We start from the raw sequence: 25620 nt of genomic DNA, 5'->3' as shown, positions 1-25620 counted from the left end.
TCACTGGCCCTCATATGTGGGATCCGAACCGGGGCCCTCTGGCATCCCAAGCCAGTTCTTAACCATCGCGCCACTCGGCCGGCCCCCAAGCCAGTTCTTAACCATCGTGCCACTCGGCCGGCCCAGCCTTTGAGTTCTTAACCCTCCATCTGGTGCAACTGATCTCACAGATTCATTGCACACAAAGATGCCTCTATGAAATACGTCTTTACTGTACTAAGTCACAAACACGACTGGTGATAGGTTACTGTAGAGGGGGAAGATACAGAAGCAATAAGCCACAATACTTAAGTGTTAAATGTTTGAAAATTTGTGTGTAATGAATCTGTGCGGTCAATTGCACCAAACAGAGGGTTAAGAAGGCTTCCCACCAGAATTGGATCTCCAGTTGCAACTGACAAACTGAAGTTAAAAAAAAAAAAAAAAAAGTATACGTTTATGTGAAACTAGAAAGTCTAAAAATGCAGTGACTTCAGGAATAGCTTGTTCCAGAGGACTAGATAATAGTTTCAGAGCTTCCCACCATCCTCCATTTTTCTGGTGTGTGTTTGACTTTATTCTCAGACTGTCACCACACGTTGAAGAAGGTGGCTGTTGGTAGCCCTAGACGTATACCCTTGCAGCAGAGAAGGAGCTTCACTGGAAAGAGGCTGGGTTCCTTTTTAGTTCTGGCTCAGTGTGTTTTATTTCCATTCCTGGAATAATTGTGGCCAAAGAGATAGAGTATTTTGGAAAGGCCTGGATTTTTTGCTACAGGAAAGTGGACAACTGTGATTGACCTAAATCACAGATAGTCTTAGTGCTTCCCAGTGGTTTCCACATCATGGCTCATGTAGAAAAATTAATTTATTATTTTTTTATTGCATGGTGGAGTAAATGGAAAGGGATTTGTTTGGAGCTCTGAAAGTCTGTTTGTAGTCAAGACAAGCAGCTCAGAGCTCCTGTTTCTCCAGACACCAGAATTTTCCTGTTCTTAGCAATAAAGAGAAAAATGTTGTAGGATAAACTGGTTGGGGCATGATGTTCCAACTCAATCCCTGGATTTTTTGTTTTTTGTTTTTTTTCAGAAGAGTTAACTGAGACTGAAGATATCATTTGCTCAATTTCCCTGAGAATTTAGGGGGAAAACCAGACTAGAGAACAGGTGTCCTGACTTATAGTTAAGAGTTTCTGAACTAGGACATTGAGTTATTAATATGCTTATATTTTTCTCCCTGCTTCTGAAGAGGTGGAGTGACGTGGAAAGGACATTGAACTCAGACCAATCTAGGTTCAAATCTCGTGCCACTTAAGAGAAGTTAAATTACTTCTCTGAGCCTCGGTTTCCACATCTGTAAGTGCTTAGTCCATGGGCTATTGTGAGGATCAAACGAGATAACCTGAGTGGAATGTCCAGTGTGGAATTTAATAGAGGCTCACAAAAGTTCCAAACTGTTGATTTACAAGCTAGTTGAAGCTCTTGGTAGGAGATTACAGGTCAGGTCCTTGCTACATGGTGTCATTTCTGTGGCTTCATTCTATGCCTGCTTCTCTGTTGTGCAAACTCAGTTTTTGTCCTGGGTCCTAATGGTTTGGCTCTCCATGTGAGAGACCGTGAACCCCACTGCAGGATCAGTGATGAGAACCATCATTTCTCCCAAACCCCTTTGGAGGGATCCTCATCTCATTTTGAGAAGAAGCCCTGTTACTGTGTAAACCCCAGACATGGTCATTCACTATTGTCGGTGGCTTACAGGAAATCTTGGTTACCTATGAGCCTGTAAACCTGTTACCCCTGACCCCTAGTCTGCGTCAATGGCCAGAGTTTGTCAGTCTTCCAAGGACATAATGTAGCTTTTCTTGTTCCTTGGTTACTGTTCTTGCCTTCTGTTCAAAGGTTCTGTTGACCTCATTTCCTTGATTCTTCAAAGGGACTTAGTAGTAAATCTGCCCCAACATGTTAGGAATAAAAAATCAGCAGTGAGCCAGTTTGCCTACCTGGGTTCCCTGAACAGCTGAACTCCCCCCGGCCCTTCACAGATTGTTTGCTGTCTAATTTTATTTTTATATTTATTCAACAAATATTACATAAGGCCTATTATTTGCCAGGAACTCTTCTGAGCCCTTTACAGAAATTCACAAATTCAATTCATAGCAACACTGTGACAAAGGTGCTATTAGTAGACCCATTTTATATTTAAAAAAACTCTGAAGTCCAGAGAAAATAAATAGCTTTTTTAAGATCACCCAGCTTGTAAGTGATAGAGTTCTTACTCATTATGCTATCCTTCATATTTTAAAATGTTTTTATGGGGGCCGGCCGAGTGGCTCAGTTGGTTAAGAGCTCGCTCAAGAGTTTGAGCTCTGAGCAACAGCGGTTCGAGTCCCAGCCTGAGCTGAATTGCTGTTGAGCTGCCAACAGGTGGCAGGATGGCTCAGCTTAAAAAAAAAAAAAGTTTTTATTATTTTTTACTTTTTAAATGTTTTTATTTTTAATTTCAACATAATATGGTGTTCTAGTGATAATTATAAAATATTCTCATTGCACAAAATTTATAACAATGGAAGTCGTCCTGCAGCTCTATCACCCTAACATTTAGCATTTTTAATTTTTATTTCCCCCAAAACTTAGGTATAATTATGCATTTTATCTTGCATGTAATTTTTTTCTAGCTTCTTGAAAAGTGATTTTGTTACTCTGGATATTTAGATTGATTCCAGCCTCTTCTATTTATAAACATGCAGAAAACAACTTAATACAAAAATTCTGTTTTCTTAACTTGGATAATTGGCTTAAAATAAATTCCTGATGTTGATCAAAGGGTACAATCTCTTCATGGCTCTTGAATAATACTTAATATTTATAATTTTTTTTCTAAAAAGTTATATCAGTTGCATTACTATTATCAATGTGTAAAAAGATTTAGTTTAACTCACCAGCTTTGAGCATTACTGTTTTTTTTTTAAAGTTGGTATGATTTATCAGGTATATAGTGGTAATGTTTCTTAGTTTGTACCTTGCATGATTTGTGTGATTACACATCTTACATATTTTCTATAATTGTATTTCCTCATATAGCTTTCCTGTACTTTGCTTCCATGAAACTCCGGCCTTAAAGTGTTTATGAAACATTTGAACACTTGCTGTGTTATACATCAGAGGTCATAAGCTGGCTGGCGGTCAGCTGCATTTGGCCTATAGATCAATGCAGTGTTTTCATTTTGCATAGTATATTAAAATTAAAATTGCCGATAATCAATTTGAATTCTCATTTAAATTTCGCATTTCAGCCTGCACTGAGATCTCACTACACTGGCTCTGGCATCCCTGTTGTCACAGCCAGTTGCTAGAGCTTCCAGTGCCCTTTTAGATGGGGTCACATGCTATCCAGGTGAGCATGGTCTCCATTACCTGCTGTTACCCGATCTGCTTCACTCATTTTTATTGTCTGCCTGATCCTTCCAGACATTCCAGTCATAGCCGGAAACCCTCTGTTACTTTAGGAGCAAATGCGTTTCTCTTCACTGTTTCTCATAGTGACCACTAACTTATTTAGGCCAGACACATAAAAGGCATCGTCTGGCCACCTTAGATGATAACACCCTTGAGCTTTGATGATGGGTTCTGTTTTAAAAGTTTCTCTGGTAACATGGCTTTGCTGCCTGGTCATTGTGCATCATCACCGCTCTAGGCTCGCCCCTCTGTCTGTTCCATGGCTGGGTACCACTGTTTATGGATGTTGTCATTCGCAAGATCCGAGGTAAGGAAGAATTCAAGTCTGAGAGGTCGAGCTTGGAGAGAAGGTGTCAAGATTGAACAAAAGTAAAAATTCATAAGCACATGAAAACGAGGAAAGAAGAAACTGGGAGACAGGCAGCACGCGAACAATATCCTTGATGAATTTGCTTAAATGCTAATTGATGAATTGGCTTATCAATAAATAAATTGGCAGCAGTGTTTTAGTTTTTAAGACCTCCCCAGTGGAACCAGTTCATCCTATACCCGGTGGCTTTTCGTTGTTTGTGTGGATACCGTTGAGGATGAGCGAGTATGAAGAGCTGGGCTGGTTGGGTTTGCTCCATGAGCTGCGTACTGTAAGAAGCAGAAAATAACCCCGAGCTTAAGAGCGAAAAGGGGTCTTGAGAGTCATGACGTCATCTCTCTCCTTTTGCAGATTAGGCAACAGAGTTCCTTGGAGACAATCTAGCTGAAGTCATAAAACCAGTTGGTGGCCCCTAATTGGATCACAGCCAGGTCTCCCGAGCTTGCTGATGCTTTTTTCCTCTCACATAGCCTGCTACCCAGTGAAAGGGTGTAGTCTGGGTTTTGTAATCTAGGATATTTAGTGCTATACCCTTATCTTAGGAGGTCTTATTCAACTGCGGGCTGTATGACAGGGAATTGCTATGATTGTCTCCTGTGTGTGAGGGTCAGCCACGAAACAGGAGAATGACTATAAGGACAGCTGCCCAAGGGTAGTTTCTTCAGATGGAGGTAATTAGGTCACAGTGGGGCTACTGAAACACAAGGCAATGGAGTGATCTCCATAGTTTTTTTGCTTCCTAACAGGACGTATTCACTATAAAGCATGCATACCTTTACCTAAAGGTATCGGAATCCCTAGTCCATAGCAAAGTGTAAACTGTTTTAAACTCACATTGCAAGGGATGACTGGTAGTTCTCCCTGTGCTGTGTGAAATGTTAGCAGCCTTCCTGTAGAGGTTCATTTTCCATCCAGCTGAGGGAGAAATAAGAGCACAGATTAGGACTCTACACCCAGAACTTGAAGGATTCTAATCAGTAGGGTTTTTGGGTAGTTAATGATTTTCTTGTTACTTCTTGAATTTATGGCATAGAGTCCATATTGCACATAGAACTGTAGCCATTAATGGGACAAGGAGGATGATAAGTCTACATTTAGAAAAAACTCCTTTCCTCTCCTGTTGAAATCAGTGGCTTTCATTACATTCTCCATTGAGGCCTCTAATAAACTTTCTAAGCAACCACAGGGTTAAAGGGACACGGTTTAAACCTACTCAGCCGGTTTTTGAATAATGTCATTTCATTCAGTGTTGTTCTGTTATAATGTTGATGAGATGCCCTAGGAACTTAACTCTTGTTTATATCAATTAGTCTCTGGTAAAACTGGTTTTGTCATTTTGCTTAGTCACAGAACCTATCTAGATGGTAAGTGAGGACTCATTGTAATTTAGATGAGGTTCAGATGCGTCAGGAAGTCACAGTATACAAAAGACCCTTTAGAATTTGTAAGTTCTTGAGTTCCTTAAAGAAGGAAACTCTAATGTTCATGACAAATATGGAGAGAAGAACTAGAAGAAACTGAGCTGAGTTTCCTGTGCGTTTGGCCAGTGCTGCGTAGATCTGTGTCTCTTTCTTTAATCCTTCTGTCCTTTCCCTTTCCTCTTTTCAAAACTACCTAGTTCATTTGGCATATATCAACTAGATTTTATGTCCTATAGTTCTGTGTAAGCCCCAGAAGAGAAGTTTGCTAACTTCCAAGAATTGCCAATGGTATACTCACCCATATCAGCTCTTTCTCTCTTTGCAAGTGACCTTATGCTGCAGGATAAGGTGACCTTATCTGTAAAATCCATGGTCTGGTATTTTTCCTCCTGGCTTATGTATTTCTTTATATTAAAAAAATAAGTGTGCAGAATATTTGCTGGCAGGAATATCCATGCAAATTCTGATTACACAGTTGTCATATCAGTGAAGCTTAGCAGGAATTTAGCTATTGCTGGAGCGTAGGAATTCAGAAATTTTAGTCTTCTGTAGATTATTCTAATGTATACAGGTATGTCATTGAAACCTAAGTGCCTGAATTTCTACAGTTTGTGCTTTCTGTCTCACAGCATTGCTGGCCCAATTCAGGACATTGTCATGTAAAAATTATTCATTGAAAAAAAATTAAATAAAAAGATTCATTGAAACATGTTTTCAGTAAAAAATTATTTCACATGTTTTTATCATTGTTTCCTTTCATTAAATCCTAGGCGACAGCTTACCTTTCGCCTGGAGACCTTTTGAAAGGAGAAATTGAAGACTCCCTGGAAAAGGTGCAGATGGCCATTAACATCTTAAAGACTTTCAAACATTCTTTTTTCAACTATAGAAAAGGATTGGCCAACTATTGTATGGAAAACAAGGAGCTGAAGCCGTGGGATTTTCAATCTCATCTGGTGTTTTGTAGATTTGACAAATTTCTTGACCGGTTCATGAAAATAGAGGTATTCATTGATTGATTTGTAATTTATTCATATTGTAGGTGGGATCAGGAATCCTGTAGGTGTTTATGATTTGAAGAACAGTTTATTCTACTTGTGTGGGAAGTGGCAGGGTGCCTTTCTTAGTGACTCTCAGGAGGAGCTCACAAGATCAGTGCTATAAAGATAGCTTTAAAAGCTTTAGTTTGTCTTTTTTTTAAAAATTCATTTTTGATTCTTGTGTTACAATGAGTGTAAGTGAATCTTTTTATGTACCAGTGACCCTTGATTTACAACTTACTAGGCTCTTAGAAGACAGTTGTAAATCAGGAAGCTGTAAACTAATCCCCCTTTTCCTCTATGTGTTTAATGTTTGGCATTGGGATTCCGTACCTGAAAACAATATGATGATCTAAAATACCCACTAACTTTTAGTATATAAATAAATACACTATACTGTTAAATATTAAAACCATTTATAAAACTGAATGAAAAGCACATGAAAATGTGTGCACTGTATAAATATGTTTTAAATACCTAGAAAACAAACACTGAAAACACACTTGTACACACATTCGAATACCCACCTATTAGTATGGAGCCAACTGGCTAAGGTTTTTTTTTAAAAGTTTGAACTAGTGACACTTTATTTTCTTTGGAAAGCTCTTATTAGCAAGCTTGGGCTTTTTTGCTGATATAAGATTTATTAAATTTTATTGAAGATTGGAGCTTTATGTTTTAAAAATTCTTATCACCTAATCAGCCTGAATGCCTCTTAAGGTCTGAAAGCTAAATGCATAACCTCAGGCAACTTGTGTCTCCCTTTCATAATAATCTCTTAAGCTCCCTTTCAATAAGAGACAGCTGATTCACTGCAAACTATAGGTGGCTGAAAGTGTGTTTTGGACATTACCTGGGGATCTGATTTATAATTAGGATATAAAATTACAGCCTTATGTTTAGCAATGGTAAGTTCGGTTTGCCTCTACTGCTAGATAATTTTCAATAAATATGAAAATGGGAGTATGATTTTTAAAAGTAGCTGTTACTTTGTTCGACTAAATCATTAACATTTTCCCAATCATGTAAGTGTCCATGAATTCATGGATTTTGAATGTTTGAAAATATTACTTCTTTGAAACTTTAAAGTGCTCTTGTCCTGTTCAAGATGGTGGAAAGATCTTTACTGTTCTTTGTTTTTACAAAGGATTTATTTGTCACCATATTGGAATTTGAAAAACTGGAGAGACTTGAATTTGGCGGTACCAAGGGAGCAATTTTAAATGGACAAATCCACAAGATGAGTGAAGAATTTATGGAACTCTGTGAAATTTTTAAACAGAGCACTTATGACCCGTCTGATTACAATAACATGGTAATATTATACCTTTGCATTTTTATTTCATAGAATCCTGTAATTTTACAGTTGGAAACGACGATAGGTCACAGTGATAATAGGTACCCTTCGGTCCAACCTCTCTAGGATGAAAGTGGTTAAATGACTTGCCTGAAGTTTCTTGCTTAGTGATAGATCAGGGACCAGAACTTAGGGTTTTGCGTGTTCAGTTTAGAACTGTTTCTGACATCACAGTGGACCTCAGCCTGGCTTTGAGTTTTGATTCTGTATTTTGAAAAGGAACCTTCCAAATTAACTCATTTCGATCTGGTAATCTGATGTCCATGTAACTTGTGTGTTTTATTTTAGCCTTTTCCTGCATCACTAGAACGTTTTTTGGTCTATTTCAACATTTAGTTTCACCCTACTCACTACATATGTCATTAATATATATGTTGTCTCATATTTTTTGCTGTTATTCTTTAGACCTATTTATAATTTCAAATTTTAACCTCGGGAAATAGGAGGAAGCTTTCAGACTTCTGTCTCTCCCAGCATGTTAGTAGCCAGGGAGTTTCCTGTGAGCATCCCTGCAGCTCTAGGATAAAAATAGCTTTATTTTAATGGTTTGCCAAGAACAGAGAAGGCTGGGTTAAAAAAAAAAAATGAAGAAGTGGAAGGAGAAGAAGAAGATTTTAGCTCTCGTCCTTATTGTTTTATAAGGAATGTGAATTTATTCACTGTTGTGTTTACATTTGGCCTAATAATCCATTCTTTGGAATGTACAAGTGCAATGTGTTCGCTTTGTTTGAGGACACCACGGTCAGTGGTCAAACTTTCCCTCTGAACTGTAGTCAGCTTTTGGGAAGTGGCATTAATGGTAAGAAGACACTGTCATTGTGTGTCCCTGCTAATTTGTGGGAAAGCAGGAGGAAGCTGGGACTGGTCTTGATAGCCTGAGCTCATGCCCAGGAGCTGGTATGACATCTGGCACTTGGTGGGCATTCAGTGAACGTGGATGGAGTGGACTCTTAGGGGAACCTTAGCTTAGCTCTCCCAAATAGCCAAACACAGGAGTGGGACCCACTGTGCACAGGACCCTCAGATGCACTCAAGTAGCAGGAGAGTCTTGATTTCCTCACTATTACAAACCCTGGCAGATTTTCAGCATGCCGGGGTTCGAGACCATGGCCAGGTTTAGTGGCTGTCACTGCCTTGTCAACACCAAAGGTCTGGAATTTATCCCTGTGTCTGCCCAAAGCCTGCAGAGTCACAGGCGTACAGGAACAGAACATGAATTTGCTCTGGACATACGCCTGCTTGGTATTTGTGTTTAGTACTTGTATTTGATATTTTGGAACCCCATTTATTTTGCAAATAAAATGGGCCAGGCTTACCTGTGGTCTGCAGGTCCAGGTTGGAGACATCAGTAACCTGTCCTGAAAGTCCCCATTCATCCTGTCTGATTCTCTCCCCTAGAATAGAATCTAGATGTTCCTGGACTTTGGTCATTCCTTGAAATCAAAGTGGAATTAACTAAAAGTTCACTTAATTGGTATGCTTATATTGAAGAACTGTCCTTTTTTTTTTTTGAGTGAGTCCTGATGATCAATGTTGACTCAGAATATTGCAGTGATTATATGTTTTTTTGTTTAATAAGCTATTCAATTTGGTGCCTTTTAAGCTGAGTTCATTGTACTCTGAGTTTTAAGATGAAATCAGTTGGTAATTTTTATGAGACACTATTTTAGTAAACTGCTTCCACAGGTGTATCCACATGACACATGCCCTTCCCCTCCCACTGCATACACCCCAGTGTCTTCCCTGGTCCCCACTGAATATACGCTAGTGCTAACATAGCAATTGAGTGTATCGTGGTTAGCCTTGCACTTTTGAATGGAAATGGTTTAAATATGTTCTAGTAAATTAAAGAAATAATTCCTGGTAATTTGCTTTTGAAAATTCTGTTATTTCTCTCTCTTCATCCACCTCAAGCCTGTTAGTTAGGCTCTGAGACTTTACTGGTGTGACAAAAGGTCCAACACTGTGGCCCATTTACAGAATGTGGGTTTTCTCAGGTGTATCCATAAAATGTTTTAGGGTTTCTCAATTATTAATATTGAATGGAAAGGTCACTTTAGGTATTTTCTTTGATTTCTTCTTACAGGGCTATTTGAGGTCTGGACAATTATGGGCAGAGACGTGCTTTCTTATTTTTTTAAATTGAAATACATTTGACATGTAACATCATGCAAATTTAAGGTGTACATTTATTATTAATTTGCTACATTGCTACATTGTAATACGATTGTCACAGTAGCGACAATTAGCACCTCTGTCACATTAAATAATTATCCTTTCTGTTTAGTAATTGTAGTCATTAAGTTCAAGTCTCTTAGCAAGTTTCATATTAGTGAATCTAGACAACAATATTGTATTATAATATCAAACTTTCTAAGAGACTTGTTTTCTTACTTATGTATAACAGCTTGTCAGGTGACTTTAGACTTAGGAGCTTTGCTTTGATGACATTTTGAGGTGTTACTTGATTAATTAAAATTTCCCAGGTAACTAAGCAAGGATGGTGGCTATTCTTCATAATAGCCACCACTTGGCTCCACTTTGTCTGTTAATTGACACCAGGAAGAATATGGTAAGCAAAAAAAAATGTGTGTAAATACACTAGACTTGCCTTATCTTCCTGAGTTGCATAAATTATGTTTGATGGTGGAAGCGAATGTATGTACAGAAAATATTTAAGATCATTGTATTACAAATGCGAGAAAGTAAAGAGATAAAAATGGAGGTAAGGTTTTTGGTGTTTTTCTTTTAAAAAAACTATGGTAAAATGTATTTTACGTAAAATTTACCATTTAAATTTGTAAGTGTACAATTCAGGGGCATTAAGTATATTCACAATGTTGTGTAGCCATCACTACTATCCACTTACAGGACTTTTTATCATCCGAAATAAAAACTCTCCCCATTAAATGGAAATTCTCCGTCGCGTCCCCCCTCAGTCCCTGGTAACCTTTATTCTTCCCTCTCTCTCTGAATTGGTTTATTTTAGGTACTTCATCTAAGTGGACTCATATAGTATTTGTCTTTTGTGTCTGTCTTATTTCACTTAGCATAATGTCTTCAAGGTTCATCCATATTGTAGCATGTCAGAATTTAATTTCTTTTTAAGGCTAAATAATCCATTGTATGTATATACTGAATTTTGTTTCTTTGTTGATGGATACTTGGGTTGTTTGCACATTTTGGCTGTTGTGACTATGGTGCTGTGAACATTGATGTACAAGTATCTGTTTGAGTCCCTGCTTTCGATTCTTTTGGGTATATAGGATTAGAATTGCTGAATCATATGGCTATTCTGTTTAACTTTTTGAGGAATTTCCAAACTGTTTTCCACAATGGTTGAACCATTTTGCCTTCCCACCAGCAATGCAGAAAGATTCTGATGTCACCACATCCTCACCAATATTTCTCCTCTTCCTTCCTCCCTTCCTTTCTCCCTTCCTTCCTCCCTTTCTGCTTTCCTTTTTTGGATATTAGCCATCTTAATGGCTGTGAAGTGATATCTCATTGTGGTTTGATTTGCATTTTTCTATTGATTAGTGGCATCGATCATCTTTTCGAGTGCTTCTTGGCCATTTTTATATCTTTGGAGAAATGTCTATTCAAGACTTTTTCCAATTTTTGAACTGGGTTCTATTGTTGTTGAGTTGTAGGAGTTCCTAAATGTATCAATCCTAAATGCACATGCATCAAACAACAGAGCAGCAGACTATGTGATTAAAAAGCTGATAGAACTAAAAAAAAAATAAAAATAGACAAATCCACAATTTTAGTTGGAGGTTTCGATGCTCCTTTCTCAGCATTTGAAAGAATAAGTTGATGAGAAATCAGCAAGGATGTAGAAATCAGTACCATCAACCAAGAAGATCTAACCAACATTTATAAAACACTCCATGCAACAACAGGAGAATTCACATTCTTTTCAAGTGCTCGTGGGACATGTACCATGATATGCAGTTCATATCCTGGGCCATAAGACAAACTTAAACAAATTTATAATATTTGAAATCATACAGAGTATGTTTTTGATGACAGTGGAATCAAACTAGAAATAAATTATGGAAACGAGAATCTCTAGAAACGTGGAAACTAGAAAGTACATTTCTAAATATTCCATGAGTCAAAGAAGTAGTTCAAAGGAAATAAAATGTAGAGAACTGAATGAAAATGAAAATACAACATATCAAAATGTATGGGAACAGCTAAAGCAGTTCTGAGAGGGAAATTTATAGCACTAAAATGCAGATATTAAAAAAGTAGAAAGTCTCAAATCAATAATCTAAGTTTTCTACCCTAAGAAACTGGGGAAGAAGAGCAAAGTAGGTAGAAAGCAATCAGGAGGAAGGAAATAATTAAGAGAAGAAATCAATAAAATTGAAAACAAAAATAATAGAGAAAAATCAATTACACTAAGAGGTAGTTCTTTGAAAAGACAAAGCTCTAGCAACACTGCAAAGAAAAAAGTAGATTGCCAGCATTAAGAATGAACTGGGCTATCATTACATCCTCTGTAGACATTAAAAGAATAATAACCCAAAACAAAAAGCAACCTCTAGAAACACGTAAATTTGACAATTTAGATGAAATTGACCAACTCCTTAAAAAAACCATAACTACTACAACTCGCTGAATATGAAATAGATAATTTTAAAATTGAGATATAATTCACATATAACGTTGTACTAGTTTTAGGTGTATAACATAATGATTTGTTATATGTACATATTGCAAAATGATTATCACAATAAGTTTAGTTAATGTCCCTCAATACACAGTCACAATTTTTTTTTCATGTTGGGTGAAATAGGTAATGTGAATAACACTATAACTATCAAGGAAATTGGATTTGTGATTAAAAACTCCCCAAAAGGAAATGTCTAGTCCCAATTGTTTCACTGGAGTATTCTACGAAATATTTAAAAATCAATACCAATTATACACAATCTGTTCCAGAAATACAAGAGGAGGAAATACTTCTCAACTTGTTTTATGAAACTAGTAGTTATTACCCTGATACCAAAACCAGGCAAAATAATGCAAAAAAGGGAAAAGTAAAACTATTTTCCCTCTTAAATATAGGTGTAAAAATCTTTAAATGATTAGCAAATAGAATTCAGTAACATAAAAAAATTATACATCATGTTTAAATGGGTTTATTCTAGGGATGAATAGCTGGTCCAGTATTTGAAAATCCATGTAGTCCCCATATTAACAGGTGAAAGAAGAAAAACATCATGGTTATGTTAATCGATGCATAAAAAGCATGTGACCAAATTCAGTGTCCATTCATGATAATTCTCAGAAATAGGCATGGAGGGGAACTTCATCAACTTAATAAAGAACATTTTCCAAAACCTAAAGCACATTATATGAATGTAACGGTAAAAGACCTTCCTAAATCCCAAATGCAAAGTGTAGAGTCAGCTACCTACTCTGCATTTTTACTTACATATTTAATCAACATCTCAAAATAAATGTGCAACAGCAAACCCCTGCTTTACCTCTCCCCAAACCTGCTCTTTCCTGTCCTCTGCAACTCATTAAATGCTACGCGTCATGGGCTACTTAGTGCAAAACCTGGATTACAACTGCTTCAGCCCCTGCCTTGACATCATGAGGGACTGTTCACACAGCAGCTCAAGTGAGCGCCTTTTAGGCACGCAGGCTAACCATGGCATTTCTCTGGCTAAAACTCTTCATTTCCCATGTCACTTAATAAAGGGTGATTTTGCAGTTTTCAGAATATAGAAAAAATTTGTAATTGGTTCTTGAGTCATACCAGCATATTATGTATTCTTCAATAAATATTTATTGTGAAACAGCTATGTGCTGGGAACCTCATTAAATATTGGTCCTCTAATTGTGAAAAAAAATAAACCTGGCCGTTAGACTCCTAGAGCTTTAAATCCAGGGGAGAATACAGGCAGGCAATTATAGAGTACTACGAGAGCATTTGTGAAGGGCCTCTTCCCAGGGGAGGTGAAAAGGAAACAGAAAATAATTGAAAGATAAGTAGAAGTGAACAATAAATAGAAGTGAAACAGGTGAAGAGTGGGTGCGGAAAAAAAGAGGTTACCAGAAAATTGTATTACACAAAGAGAGGGAAGGTGATAAGGCAGGCTGGCTAGATCCTAGAATTTGAAAAGGGAGGGGTAAGGAGTAGTTGAGAGTGGAAATAGGGCCCACATCACAAAGGACCTTGTAGATTACCGTGAGATTTTGAGACTTTATCTTAAGGAATCAAAGGTTCTGAATTAAGGTTATGAATTGGAGGATTATGTGTTAAGAGTGCCACAGTAAGATTTCTGTTTTAGAAAGCGTGTTTAGACTGCAGCTTGAAGAATAATTCGGAGAGACAGGACTAGAGGCAAAGAAAGTAGAAAGTGGTTAGTAGTAATCCAGGTGAGTGGTAGTTATGATCCGAATTAGGGTGCTGCCTGGCAAGATGTAGAATAGTAGTGGACATATCCAAGAGGTGGTTAAGAGAAAAGATCGATAGCACTTGACCAAGAGAAAACCGAGTCAAAGAGATTGCAGAAATTCCTGTTAGAGTGTATAAAAGGAAGAGCTGCTTTATAGAGAAGTAGATGAGTTGAGATATATGCAAGATAAGTGTGAATTATCTGGGACTTCCTAGGGGAGTGGTAATCATTGGCAGTTCTGAATTTGGTTTGAGAGAGGAAGAGAGAAAAGAGTTTGGGAAAGCGGGAGAGAGATCTAAGATGGAGATTAGCATCCTCCCTCCCCGCTTCTGAGATATTATTTACTAAGTATGCAAACAATGTTTGAAGATCCTAAGTTGTATGTTCCTTGTTGCCGTACTGAGAAGTGGGGTCAGTTAGGCTTGTTACAACTTGTTGGGAAATTGTGTTTACTTTTAAAAGTCAGTAGTCCTTGAATGAAAGAGATTGTCTGGCTCTAATTCAGGAGAACTGGAGACTTCCTTGGTGCTAAATAAAGCACTGTGGTATTTGACAAAGTCCTCTAGAACTTTGCTCTTACGTTCTGTTTTCAGCGTGTGTTCCATTCAGCCGAAGGTGCATTCCTTCTGAGAAGCATCATGGCTGCAGTGTGGACTCTGGGGCCACGTTGCCCCGCTTTAAATTCTGGTCCTCCCATCTACCGATGGTGTGACTGTGGGCAAATTATTTAAGTCCTCTGAGTTTGTTTTGTTGCCTATAAAGTGAAAAAAAATATTGCCTGTATCATATGTTGTGAGAATTAAGTTAATAAAAAATGTAAATCATTTAGAATGGAAAACTGAGTAAATGTTAGCTGTCATTATTATTATTACTGTTTTTATTACTAGATGGAGGGCCAGTATATGGAGGTAGCAAAGGACTTCATTATGTTAAACTTGTGGCATGTATTCAGGGGCAGTTTGACAGGAAAGCTCAAAGAGTTTCTGAATTTCTGGGACTTCTTCACTGAAGACTGAATTGAAATGCTATGCAGATAATAGTTCTTCTTTCACTGTTTCATGCTTTCTAATTATGGGAGTGGGTGGTTTCACATCAGGAGGAAACTGGGGGTTGTTAACTGCATATTAATAAGACACTGGGAAAATGTAAGAGTATTTTGTTTCATCTTTATCACTAATGATGCTTCCTTACAGAATCTGTGATTTTAGTTCTCACCTGAAGAAAGTGTTTCCTGATAGGTTTTTCTGCTCCATGAAACACAAATCAGGAAAGCTACCTATTAAACTTATAGATATACTAAAATTATAATGAGAGTGGGTTCTGTTTTTGTTTTTTCTTTTCTGAAAAGCTTTTCTTTTTTTATAATTTTATTAAATTTTATTGGGGTGACATTGGTTAATAAAATTATATAGGTTTCAAGTGTACAATTCTATAATACGTCATCTGTATATTGCATTGTGTGTTCACCCCCCAAAGTCAAGTCTCCTTCCTCATATGTATTTGACTCCCTTTCATTTATAATCAGAATGGACTGGGAGAAGGACTGGTGGGTTAAATGACTGATGTTGGGGTCTGGAACAGTGAAAAGAATTGCAAAAAAATGGGCTGACAGCTGCTAAATGTTCAGTGTTTCTATAAGGCTGACGCTTGAACAGTTGGTCATATAAAGCTCTTTCTTTATCTTTCCTGCAACCTTGCTATGAAAAGTAAATTCTTTCAGAAAGGCGGGGAGGTGTGTTATTCTTGTATCATTGCAGTTTTCACTATTGGACTCTTTCCTGTAAACTAATACTTTACTTTGAATTTTACAGGAATTTGAAAGTGATTATGTTGTGTTTAAGTCAAAAACTTTGGATTTTGACAGAAGGCTGGGGACAATTCTTTGTGAAGCTTTCTTGAACTGCAATGGTTTAGAAGCTGCATTTAAGGTTAGTTCTGAAGAAGCTATGATAATAATAATTTACTAATGAATAATTTTGACTGTTAGATGAAAGGGCTGAATACATTCCTTTCTGATCCTGGTAATCTATTAACTAAGTCACATTCTCTTCATATTCAGCTTGCTGAATTATAAACTTTGAATAATGCACCAATGAGTGATGAAGTTCACTTTGAACATGGTCAGTGTTAACTATGGATCTTTTCTTGCATTCACAGTGTTTTGGCTCTCGTCCCCTTTATAGCAGGTTTGGCATGGCCAATGAAATATTCAAAAGTAAGCTATTGTGAAAAGTGAAAAATATCCGTTGATTGAGGATTTTTTTTTTTACCATTGTTTACGTATGTTGGGTTCACCTGCCCATTTTATTACTCTGACTGAAATAAATAGCAATTTATATACTGTGTTTCATCAGGTATAATATACCATTGATTATCAGAGATGCTACTACTTTGTGTATCAATAAAAATGTCAAAAATTATAATGCCATGATTATATAAGGTAGTCTAATTTCAGAGATGTTAAAACATGAAAGAATGTTTCTCATAGAATTGGTGAAATACGGTGTGTATGTATTGAGTTGCATAAAAGAAAAGCATCTTGATAGTCCTCCCAACTGGAAAACTTTTAATATGGGGAACAGGGACACCGTCTGAAATTTGTATGTCAAAAAAGAGAATTGAAAGTCAACTATAAATTCAGATGACATCCCAAAAGAGGAATTGAGGCTTTAATACCAGAAAAAACATAGCTAGAGAATCATGGGCACAATTCATTGGAAACGGCAGTGCAAAACAATATAACAGACACAGACTTTGTCTAAGATATTTGTTTGGTTTTGACCTTCTAATGCAAATGAATTGGTCAGATAGTATGAAGCTACTAGTGATTTCTGCCCTAGTCAAGCATTTAAACATAGAGAATTCATGAGGATCAAGTACTGCTCTGTTTTTTAAGAGCTCTTGGATGAAACTGAGATGCTGCCGGCCAAAATATATAGCCTGTTATAAAATAGAACCACCTGTAATCCCGTCTCTCAAAAATACTGTTCTATTGAATACTGCCACACTTTCCCTTTGACTGGATATGTATGCATATTTCTCCTTGACAAAAATGACGTCATATTCTGACCCTCTTTGGTAAAATTTTCCAGTTAGTACTGAATAGTGAATGTTTTCATGCTTTTATAACAGAATTCAACAATATTATTTTTTACTGGCTACACCGCAGCCTGTCAAATCCTCTGTGACTGGAGCCACTTGTCAGTGGTTTTGTAAATAACGGGAAGAAAGAATGTAGAATGAAGTCTTAATTATGAAGGCTTTTCTCAATTCAAGTCTGTCTTCTTCCCCTTTACACAACCATTAATATGGATTCTTTTCTAATACGTGCCAATTTTTTTTTCCTAAGCAATTGTATCTCTTATTTTCATGTATTTTTTTTTAATTGGGGAATTGGGGGGATGGGAACAGTGCTGGGGAATTGGGGGAAGGGGAACAGACAAGTTGCTGTCATTTTGTTCTTCAGTCTAGTTGTGGAGGACGTTGCTTCACTGGCCCAAGTTGGCACCATCATTGCGCTCTTCCTGGATGAGGCAGATCAGTCGCCGGCTTCTGGACGGCCGCTCACTGTGGCTGCTGGCCTCTCACGCTGGCTGCTGGCTACATACGGTAGCCCATGGCAACCCACTGCCACAGGGGCTGCAGCCTACGCAGTCGCCAGTGACTCACAGCAGCCCAGCTCCAGGTTGAGCTTTGTTCAGCATCTTAGCTGTGGAGGGCAGTGTCACTGGCCCTCATATGTGGGATCCGAACCGGGGCCCTCTGGCGTCCCAAGCCAGTTCTTAACCATCACGCCACTCGGCCGGCCCTTCATGTATTTTTAACTCTCCACATATTTGTACCTTGTACTGAAACAAGATGAACTACGGCAGGGTGGGACATCATCTTACGATTTTTGTTGTACAATATTTGGATCATCTGTAATGCCTTGTGTAAAGCAGACACTTAAATGCTTGAAGTTAGGTGGGCTGACTGGGTGTCAGAGGACTGAAATGACATTGTTGGAGGGAAGCTGCAGGAAGAGTGGTGGCAGAAGAAAATTTTACAGGGTTGCATATTTAAGGAGGAAGTGATTTCTACCATAGGTGTGGGATGATGCACTCTGACCACTTACTGCTGTGTGCCAGGGACTAAATATTTGCAGAGCGTTCTCTGAAGACCAGGCTTCAGTGCCTGCTCTCAGCCAAGACGTGGCCAAGAAGGGCGCTGGAACCAAACACTGTTCTGCTCTAGTATGAAACTACAGTTCAAAGTCTACAGTGTTGGCACTCACTGAAAAAACAAAAAGCAAACTACTCATGGACGTATTTCTCTAAAATTTACAGTTTGTCTACATGAAGGTAGAGTGAAGTGTACGATAAAAAAGTGTCTAGAAAAGTATTCAGACAATGTGATTGAAAACTATAAAATCGTGAAGTGTGTATGGTTCAGGCAGCAACAATCTTTGAAAGGGGCAACCTAGGAAAACTGTAAATATATATTGCTTGAACAGTGGCAGCAGCCTTATGAAAGACATAATTACAAAATGCAACGAAGAAGTGGAAGAAAATGAAGGTAAACCTTACAGATCTCAAGTGGGATATTTAGGAACAGAAGCATAAAGTGGGAGTCCATCTTTAATCTCCTGAGGTCGATCTGAAGGAAAACATCTATACTCTTTATAAAATAGCTTAGTTCCACTGTGACAAGGAAACAAGAGGTTCAATTATTGTGGAGGGTAATTATTGATTGAAAAAGTATCATAATGTATACTGCCTAAAAGGCTGACTTTTTTTGTTGTTTTTCCCACTGCTACCCTCTGGCTTTATAATCTCCCCAAAGACAATTCTCTCTTTGTCTTTCTTATTTTACACTTGGAGTTAAGGCCCATTATGCATAGGCAGGAGATGCAGCTAGGAAGCTTCTGGTATTGTTTCAGCTGTGGTCGATATGATAAGTGTTTAAAAGAGAATGTTGTAAAATAAATGTTTCCCTACTGCTGTTGGGGTACATTTCTTTGTTAAATCTGTGTATCAGTGTTTAGTTTTGAATTTAAACATGAAGTCCAAACTCAACAAAACAATGGTTGTGAGAAGAAAGTTAATAATTTACATTTTGTTAGGTAGCAGCTAACCAAGCAGATTTAAAAATATTTAGCAGTTTCTACAATAGTTATAATTTGTATTACCCAGAAAAAAAAAAAAAGCCAGAATGTTATTTGTCTAAATTGGCTTCTAAGATATGGTTAGATTTACATTTTAGTTTGTATAATTTTTTCATTGTGTTCATTTTTTTATTTCAGTGAATGTAGTTTATGGAAATGTTTATAAAATGTTTATAGTGAAGCTGTTCTTTTAAAGAAAACACATTTGCGGGAACACCTATTATTTCCCCAAGAGGAAAAAACAGTTCTTTTGCCACTTCGCTAACAAGGCACAAACCTTGGTATTATTATATAGTTTTCTGTCACCTTGATTATATTTAGTTATTTTGAGAAAATATCTTCTTTTATTTCAAAGAAAACTCTATATAACAGGCTTAATAACTAACATTTTATGAAGCCTACACAGAGTAAGCAAACAACAAAAGAATGATTTTAAATGTGGGCTGACTAGAGGCTGCACAGAGCACAGTCCCATGCAGACTGCCCCTTGTCAAATGCCAGCTCCGCCACTGGCTGTGTGAATTTGGGCAGGTTACTCCCTCTCCACAGCTCAGTTTCTTTATCTGGAGCTTGTGATAATAGCATTTTTAAGGCCCCTTAAAATTGAGTTCCTGGCACATTGTCAGCCCTATATAAACATTGCTTATACAAAAATATGTATCTTAATGACATTCTTTCGCTTGCAAAGAAATCTGTCTCACTCTAGCTAGCACACAGAAGAATCCACGTGGGGCAGAAAACAAGACAGGAGCTCATAGAAATCGAAGGTTAGACTCACCGGATAGGCTAAGCTTTGTGGAAACTGATGGTAAAGGTTAGTTAGTACCTAGGCGTCTCCATGGACTGAGCAAAGAGAGTCTGAGGACCTTCACTAGTCTGCTTGCTGGTCATGTGATCCTGTTTCAGTCCATGTACCTGCTTCTTTCTGTCTCCTACTTATTAGCTTCCTCTGCTTGCTCATAGTTTATGCTGACTCAAAATTTTGCCAGCATAGGTTCCGCCTGCCATGCCCAGTTTCTCCTTCTGAGAGAGAGAGGGAGAGGGAGAGGGAGAGGGAGAGGGAGAGGAAATGAAAATGAAAATGAAAATGAATCTAATTAATTAGCTCAAGGCATTGGTTTGAGTCAGGACATTCACATGGAAGGAATGGGCTGCCTGTGGAGTGGTTGTGCTTGGGACAGGAGCAGGTCAGCACTGCTGTTCAGGCTGCTTGGCTGGGGCTTGGCTGGGTGGTATGGTATGGAACATGGGCAGCTGTGGGCAGGACAGTCATTGTGACATGCATCCGGTATAATTATTAATGGAGTGACCTAGAGGTCCTTGATATTCTGTATCTAAAGAACACATGTGTAGGAGGGAAGAACAAATAAAGAGTACATAAATCTAATTCTTATATCCGCAAAGCATCTTCTAAAACGTTTCCTGGCACCCAACAGGAAGTAATATTACCTGTGAGCAGGGATTGCTGGCAGACTGTTTTTTTTTTCTGACTCCTCTCATTTTCTGCTGAGGAAGGGAAATTACATTTAGAATTTGCTTTATTGGAAAAATACATTTTCAATGTGGAGATATTGCACAATGCTTGCAGGGTTCTAGATTTTTGCTCTGACTTTAGTCATAGAAGAGGTTTAATGAGAGAAATCGTGAGCAGAGTATTTGTCCTAGAAACCCATGGTTCTTAACCTTTTTTTTAACTTTGATTTTTATAGCTTTTGACCGTATTTGGGAATTTTCTAGAGAAACCAGTTGTCATGGAAATTTTCAGCCCACATTACAGCACACTGGTGCACATGTTTAATGCCGAGTTGAATATGTGTAAGCAATTGTATAATGAACACGTGAAACAGGTAAGTGGGGGTAAAGCTGAGCACAGCCATAGCATCATTCTTATGGGTAATGGCCATCAACTAGGACTGCATTTAATGATATCTAAAGATTAGATACAGGCACTAAGGCTTTATGCTTTTATTTAATTGGTTTCCTTATGGAGGTAGAGAATGTGCTTTAGGACCATAACTCTTCTAATCAAGCTACTTAATACATATATTTTACATATTTGTACTGTAAAAGTACTAAAATGAACAACTGTTTACAAGGTTGGAATGCACTCTGATTAAATGTTCCCTTTCTTCCTCTTCACCAAAATAACAATTTGCAGATTGAATGCGGAAATGTAGTTCTTAACAAGAATATGCCATTTACATCCGGAAATATCAAATGGGCTAAAGAGGTCCTTGAACGACTTCAAAAGTTTTGGTCAAACTTTGCATCTCTTCAGGATCTGTAAGTAGCCAGGCTTATTTCATGGTAAAATTACCCTAATGCTATAGGTGATTTTTATGTAGGGCAGGAGCTGTTCATTTTCGCTCTTAGAGAGTCATTGCAGATAACTCTTTTCATTGGCTGGGCTCATCGGTGAAGATTCATCCCCATGGTTTTGGAATGTGTTTAATGGGACTCATAACTTTATATATTTCCACATTTTCAGGTCCTTTTTTTCTTTTCATTTTTCCTTTTCACCCACAATATATTTGTAGTTTCTTTGTTATTGTTTTTCCTTTGTCCAATAACTAACCCTCCTTTTAGTGTGCAGAGTTCTGTACCTTTCTCTTTCCTTTGTAGGAATTGGTAACTTGTTGCTGTTGGCATTTAGTAAAGTCTTTGGCATTCCATTCATTGCATAATCGTATCTATTAAGACAAGTCACAACATTATTTGGCCTTTATTGCTTCTCTTCCTGATTTTTATAGTGTACTTTATTTTGTATTGTATATTATTGTAAAGTAGTTAAGCTGAAATCTATCTAATGTATAGAAAAGTGGAAAAAAACCTTATTCCTACAGATTCTTGGAAAGTCCCGATGATGCCTTAGTTTATCAGAAGTATGATGAAATGACAACTTTGCTAGACCAATTTGAAAATCGTATCTATAATGAATGGAAAAGTAACGTGGATAAAATCTGTGAATTCAGTTTGAATCAACCCTTGGTTAAATTCAGTGCCATAAATGGTCTTCTCAGTGTCAACTTTGACCCAAAGGTAGGGGTTTGATGTTTTTAAGATGTTTTGTAGATGTCGTTTTTATTATATTTCTGATATCTACAGTCATTTATATTGTGGGAAAATGACAGTGCTATGAGGAATATAACTGAAACCAACTTCTAATAGGTGTTTTAGAGATTTGTTTCCCAAGTTCTACGTTTATTACTCTATTTTACCTCATAATAATTTATTTACAACTTCCATCTTCACTTGATAATGAGCTAGTTGAGAGTAGGGTCCATTTCATTGTACACCAGGGATGCCAAAAAAATGTATACAAGCGGACACTTTGGTCAACGTTGCTCAAGCAGTAGTTCTCCGTAATCAGAAGTGTCTGGACACTGATGAGAACCACTGTGAGCACCTCTTGTAATTGCAGAAGTCAAACGTGACTTGTATTCATCTTTTGTTATCAATATATATTATTACCATTTTAATACAGTTTTCCTTTCTTAAAATGTGTATACTTTTTTTTGGCACCCTCTCTGTATTTGTGTTCTATATTTCAAGTACAGTATCTGGCACTTGGTAATTCTTAATAAATGCTTAACCCAATTGAATGGAATCATTAGTCTTTTATCAGATATTTTCTGGCTTGAATTATATTCATAGTACATATACCAGTATTTTTATTTAATTAAAATTTCATCATGTAAGTTAAGATTTGGGGAATCCAACAGGATATATGCAATGAGAAACCCTTTGTCATGCTTTGGGTGGACAATGGTAAATTTTGATTGTCATGATATCCTTTGAAGGGATTAATAAAATTGAATATGTTGGTTAAATTGATTGTAACTTTTATAGAACAGTTTTCAAAAAAACCCATAAAACAACATATAAATGTCTAAAATGATACTTTTAAATAGTATCTAGGAGAATTACCCTTATTAAACGGATCTTTTGTTATCATGCTTAAACCACATAACAGAGAAATTTTATATTTTCTGAATATGTTTATTTTCTCACATTTTCATTACATGTTATATAATAATGGTAGCACAGGAGCTTTAATAGCAATTATATAAATATGTGTGTATATATTTATATAATGTACAATATGTGCATATATATCATATATATATAAAAATATATAAAACAAACTATCTCTAAGTCTGATAGCTAGGTAGGAGTCACAAAAGAAGCTTTGTTTTCTATTTACTAACATGAATATGCTTTACAGGAAAGCATAGAAGAACATCTATTTGAAAGTTGCCATTACAAAAAAAGTAGTAAACACCTAGATGAATTTCTAGATAGTGAAGATTGTATATTCATTTTTAGTGATTACCTTATTTTTCACGGCGGTCTGAATGTATGCCTTAGGAAGTGGGAAAATTAGCCTCACTGAGTTGGATAGTTGTAATCTGTACCCAAATTTTGATCTGTTTCACTAAAATGTTATAAAGAATACCATCACTTAATTTTGTTTATAAACCTCAGCACACGTACATAAATATGTGACCTAGAGAATTGAGGAATCCCTTTACCTCTTGATTTCATAAAACCAATATTTAGAAATTAAATTCCTGAGACATTTTAGGGATCATTCCTGTGATTCTATTTGAAGGGATTATAAACACACAAAATATAGATTATGAACACAAAATATATTGTACTAGACAACCTAAGAAAGTCAACTGGTTTACCTTCTTAAGCATGTTGTGTGGTCTTTTCTTCAGAAGCTGTGATTTAGGGGTACAGTCAGTTCTGCTACATGACATATGCATGCCTAAAAATCACTGTATTATGAAAGATTGCATATAATAAAAAGCTCAATAAAAAGTATAGAGCTTATGGGGAAAATAGGACTACAGTACTCAAAAACTTTGTCAGTGACACAGTAAAGAAATAGGAACCTAGAACAAAACAGGTGTGTAATTTTTCACATTTTTAAATAGTTAAGTATTATAATATATAAATACTATAAATATGGCGCTTTCCCTTAACAAAGACCTGAAGTTTGTTTATGGAAGTGGGTGTTGGAAGGGTTGCAACTTGTGTGTTTTTGTGAAGTGGTGGAAGGAGGGTTATCTGAAACCAGGCGGGAAGTGGTACCGCCAGAAGTGGATGGGCGTGGCTCATCACACCTGTGATCCGAGGTACCCAGTAGATGGTGAAGTTGTGTGCATGTGAACATTTTGCATATTCCTTAGCTGTTTGATTCAGCTGGGTGCAGGTTTTAGCATTTACCTAGTATTTATTGCTGATGAAATTTCAGATATGCAAAGACAAATTTTGTGGTGTGCTGAGATTGCTCCCTACTTTATCAATCACATTGGGACAAATTTGTGCTTTTGAAAGAAGCATTATAACAGAACTAATGGTACTGGGAAAAGACCGAGGTCCATTTATGACCTCCCGTTTTAGATCTTGGTGTGCATATATTGCTGTCTTTTGCTCGAGTTCTTTCTCTGACAGTCCATTGTCATTGATTTAGACATTTATTATTTATACTTGTACATCATATGGAGTATATGACTTGTTTTTAAAAAGCATATGAAACAAAAGCCCCTTTGACAATTTTAAAATATAGCAATCATTGAATAAAATTGTAAGTGTCTTGATTTTAACTTGTGTTAAAATAGAATGATACTCTTAAAATATGTAATAATCCTTGATTTCCTTTTAATAGCTAGTGGCTTTATTGAGGGAAGTAAAATACCTCTTGATGTTGAAGAAATCAGACATACCGGATTCGGCCTTAGCCATCTTCAAAAAAAGAGACACTATTTTAAAGGTTTGTGTTTTTAGATAGTAGGACATATTTTGAATAGAAATATTTTGAACTTTACTTATTAACATGTAGACCTATGAGACTTCTATGCCTCTCAAGTAGAGAAAGGAGCTTTAACATATTTGGCACTTTTTGTTTTGGGGTTTTCTTTGCTCAGTACATTGGAAATCTTGAACTCCTTGTACAAGGATATAATAAGCTGAAACAGACCCTCCTGGAAGTAGAATACCCTCTGATTGAAGATGAACTGAGGGCTGTGGATGAGCAACTACAAGCAGCCGTGTCATTGCTGACGTGGCAGGATGACTGCTGGGGATACATTGAGAGGGTGAAAATGGCCACCTCTGAGTTGGAGCGCAGAGTTGAGCACACGCAGCACAACGTCAGAGTGATGCAGCAGACCATGAGGGCTTGGGCCGAGTGCACACTCCTGCCCAGGAGAGAGCACAGAAGGGAGACCGCCTTTACTTTGGAAGACAAGGGTGATTTGTTTACCAAAAAATACAGGCTCATCCAAGAAGATGGCCGCAAGATACACAACTTGGTAGAGGTAACTGCTTTTAAGATTTTGAAATTTATGGAAAATTCTTTCATGTAGTTTAGAAAAGAGCAGAAATGTTTCCCATAATGTGTAGGACTCGTAGTGGGCCTGAAA

General features: G+C 37.1%; 1 protein-coding gene across 1 annotated transcript in view; it reads left to right on the top strand.

Moving 5' to 3' along the window:
* Positions 1–25620, top strand: part of DNAH11 (dynein axonemal heavy chain 11) — a 307848-nt gene that overhangs the window by 13574 nt on the left and 268654 nt on the right. Inside the window, exons 7-14 of the mRNA XM_019651988.1 lie at positions 5995–6228; positions 7412–7579; positions 15855–15971; positions 20896–21033; positions 21345–21469; positions 22030–22225; positions 24864–24968; positions 25123–25515. Of these exons, the coding sequence (XP_019507533.1) occupies positions 5995–6228; positions 7412–7579; positions 15855–15971; positions 20896–21033; positions 21345–21469; positions 22030–22225; positions 24864–24968; positions 25123–25515 (1476 nt within the window). The remainder of the gene's footprint in view (positions 1–5994; positions 6229–7411; positions 7580–15854; positions 15972–20895; positions 21034–21344; positions 21470–22029; positions 22226–24863; positions 24969–25122; positions 25516–25620) is intronic.

The sequence above is a fragment of the Hipposideros armiger genome, unplaced genomic scaffold (genome assembly GCF_001890085.2).
Source record: "Hipposideros armiger isolate ML-2016 unplaced genomic scaffold, ASM189008v1 scaffold_171, whole genome shotgun sequence".
Classification (NCBI taxonomy): domain Eukaryota; kingdom Metazoa; phylum Chordata; class Mammalia; order Chiroptera; family Hipposideridae; genus Hipposideros; species Hipposideros armiger.
The sequence above is the reverse complement of the archived record's forward strand: the minus strand, read 5'-3'. Positions and strand labels throughout refer to the sequence as shown.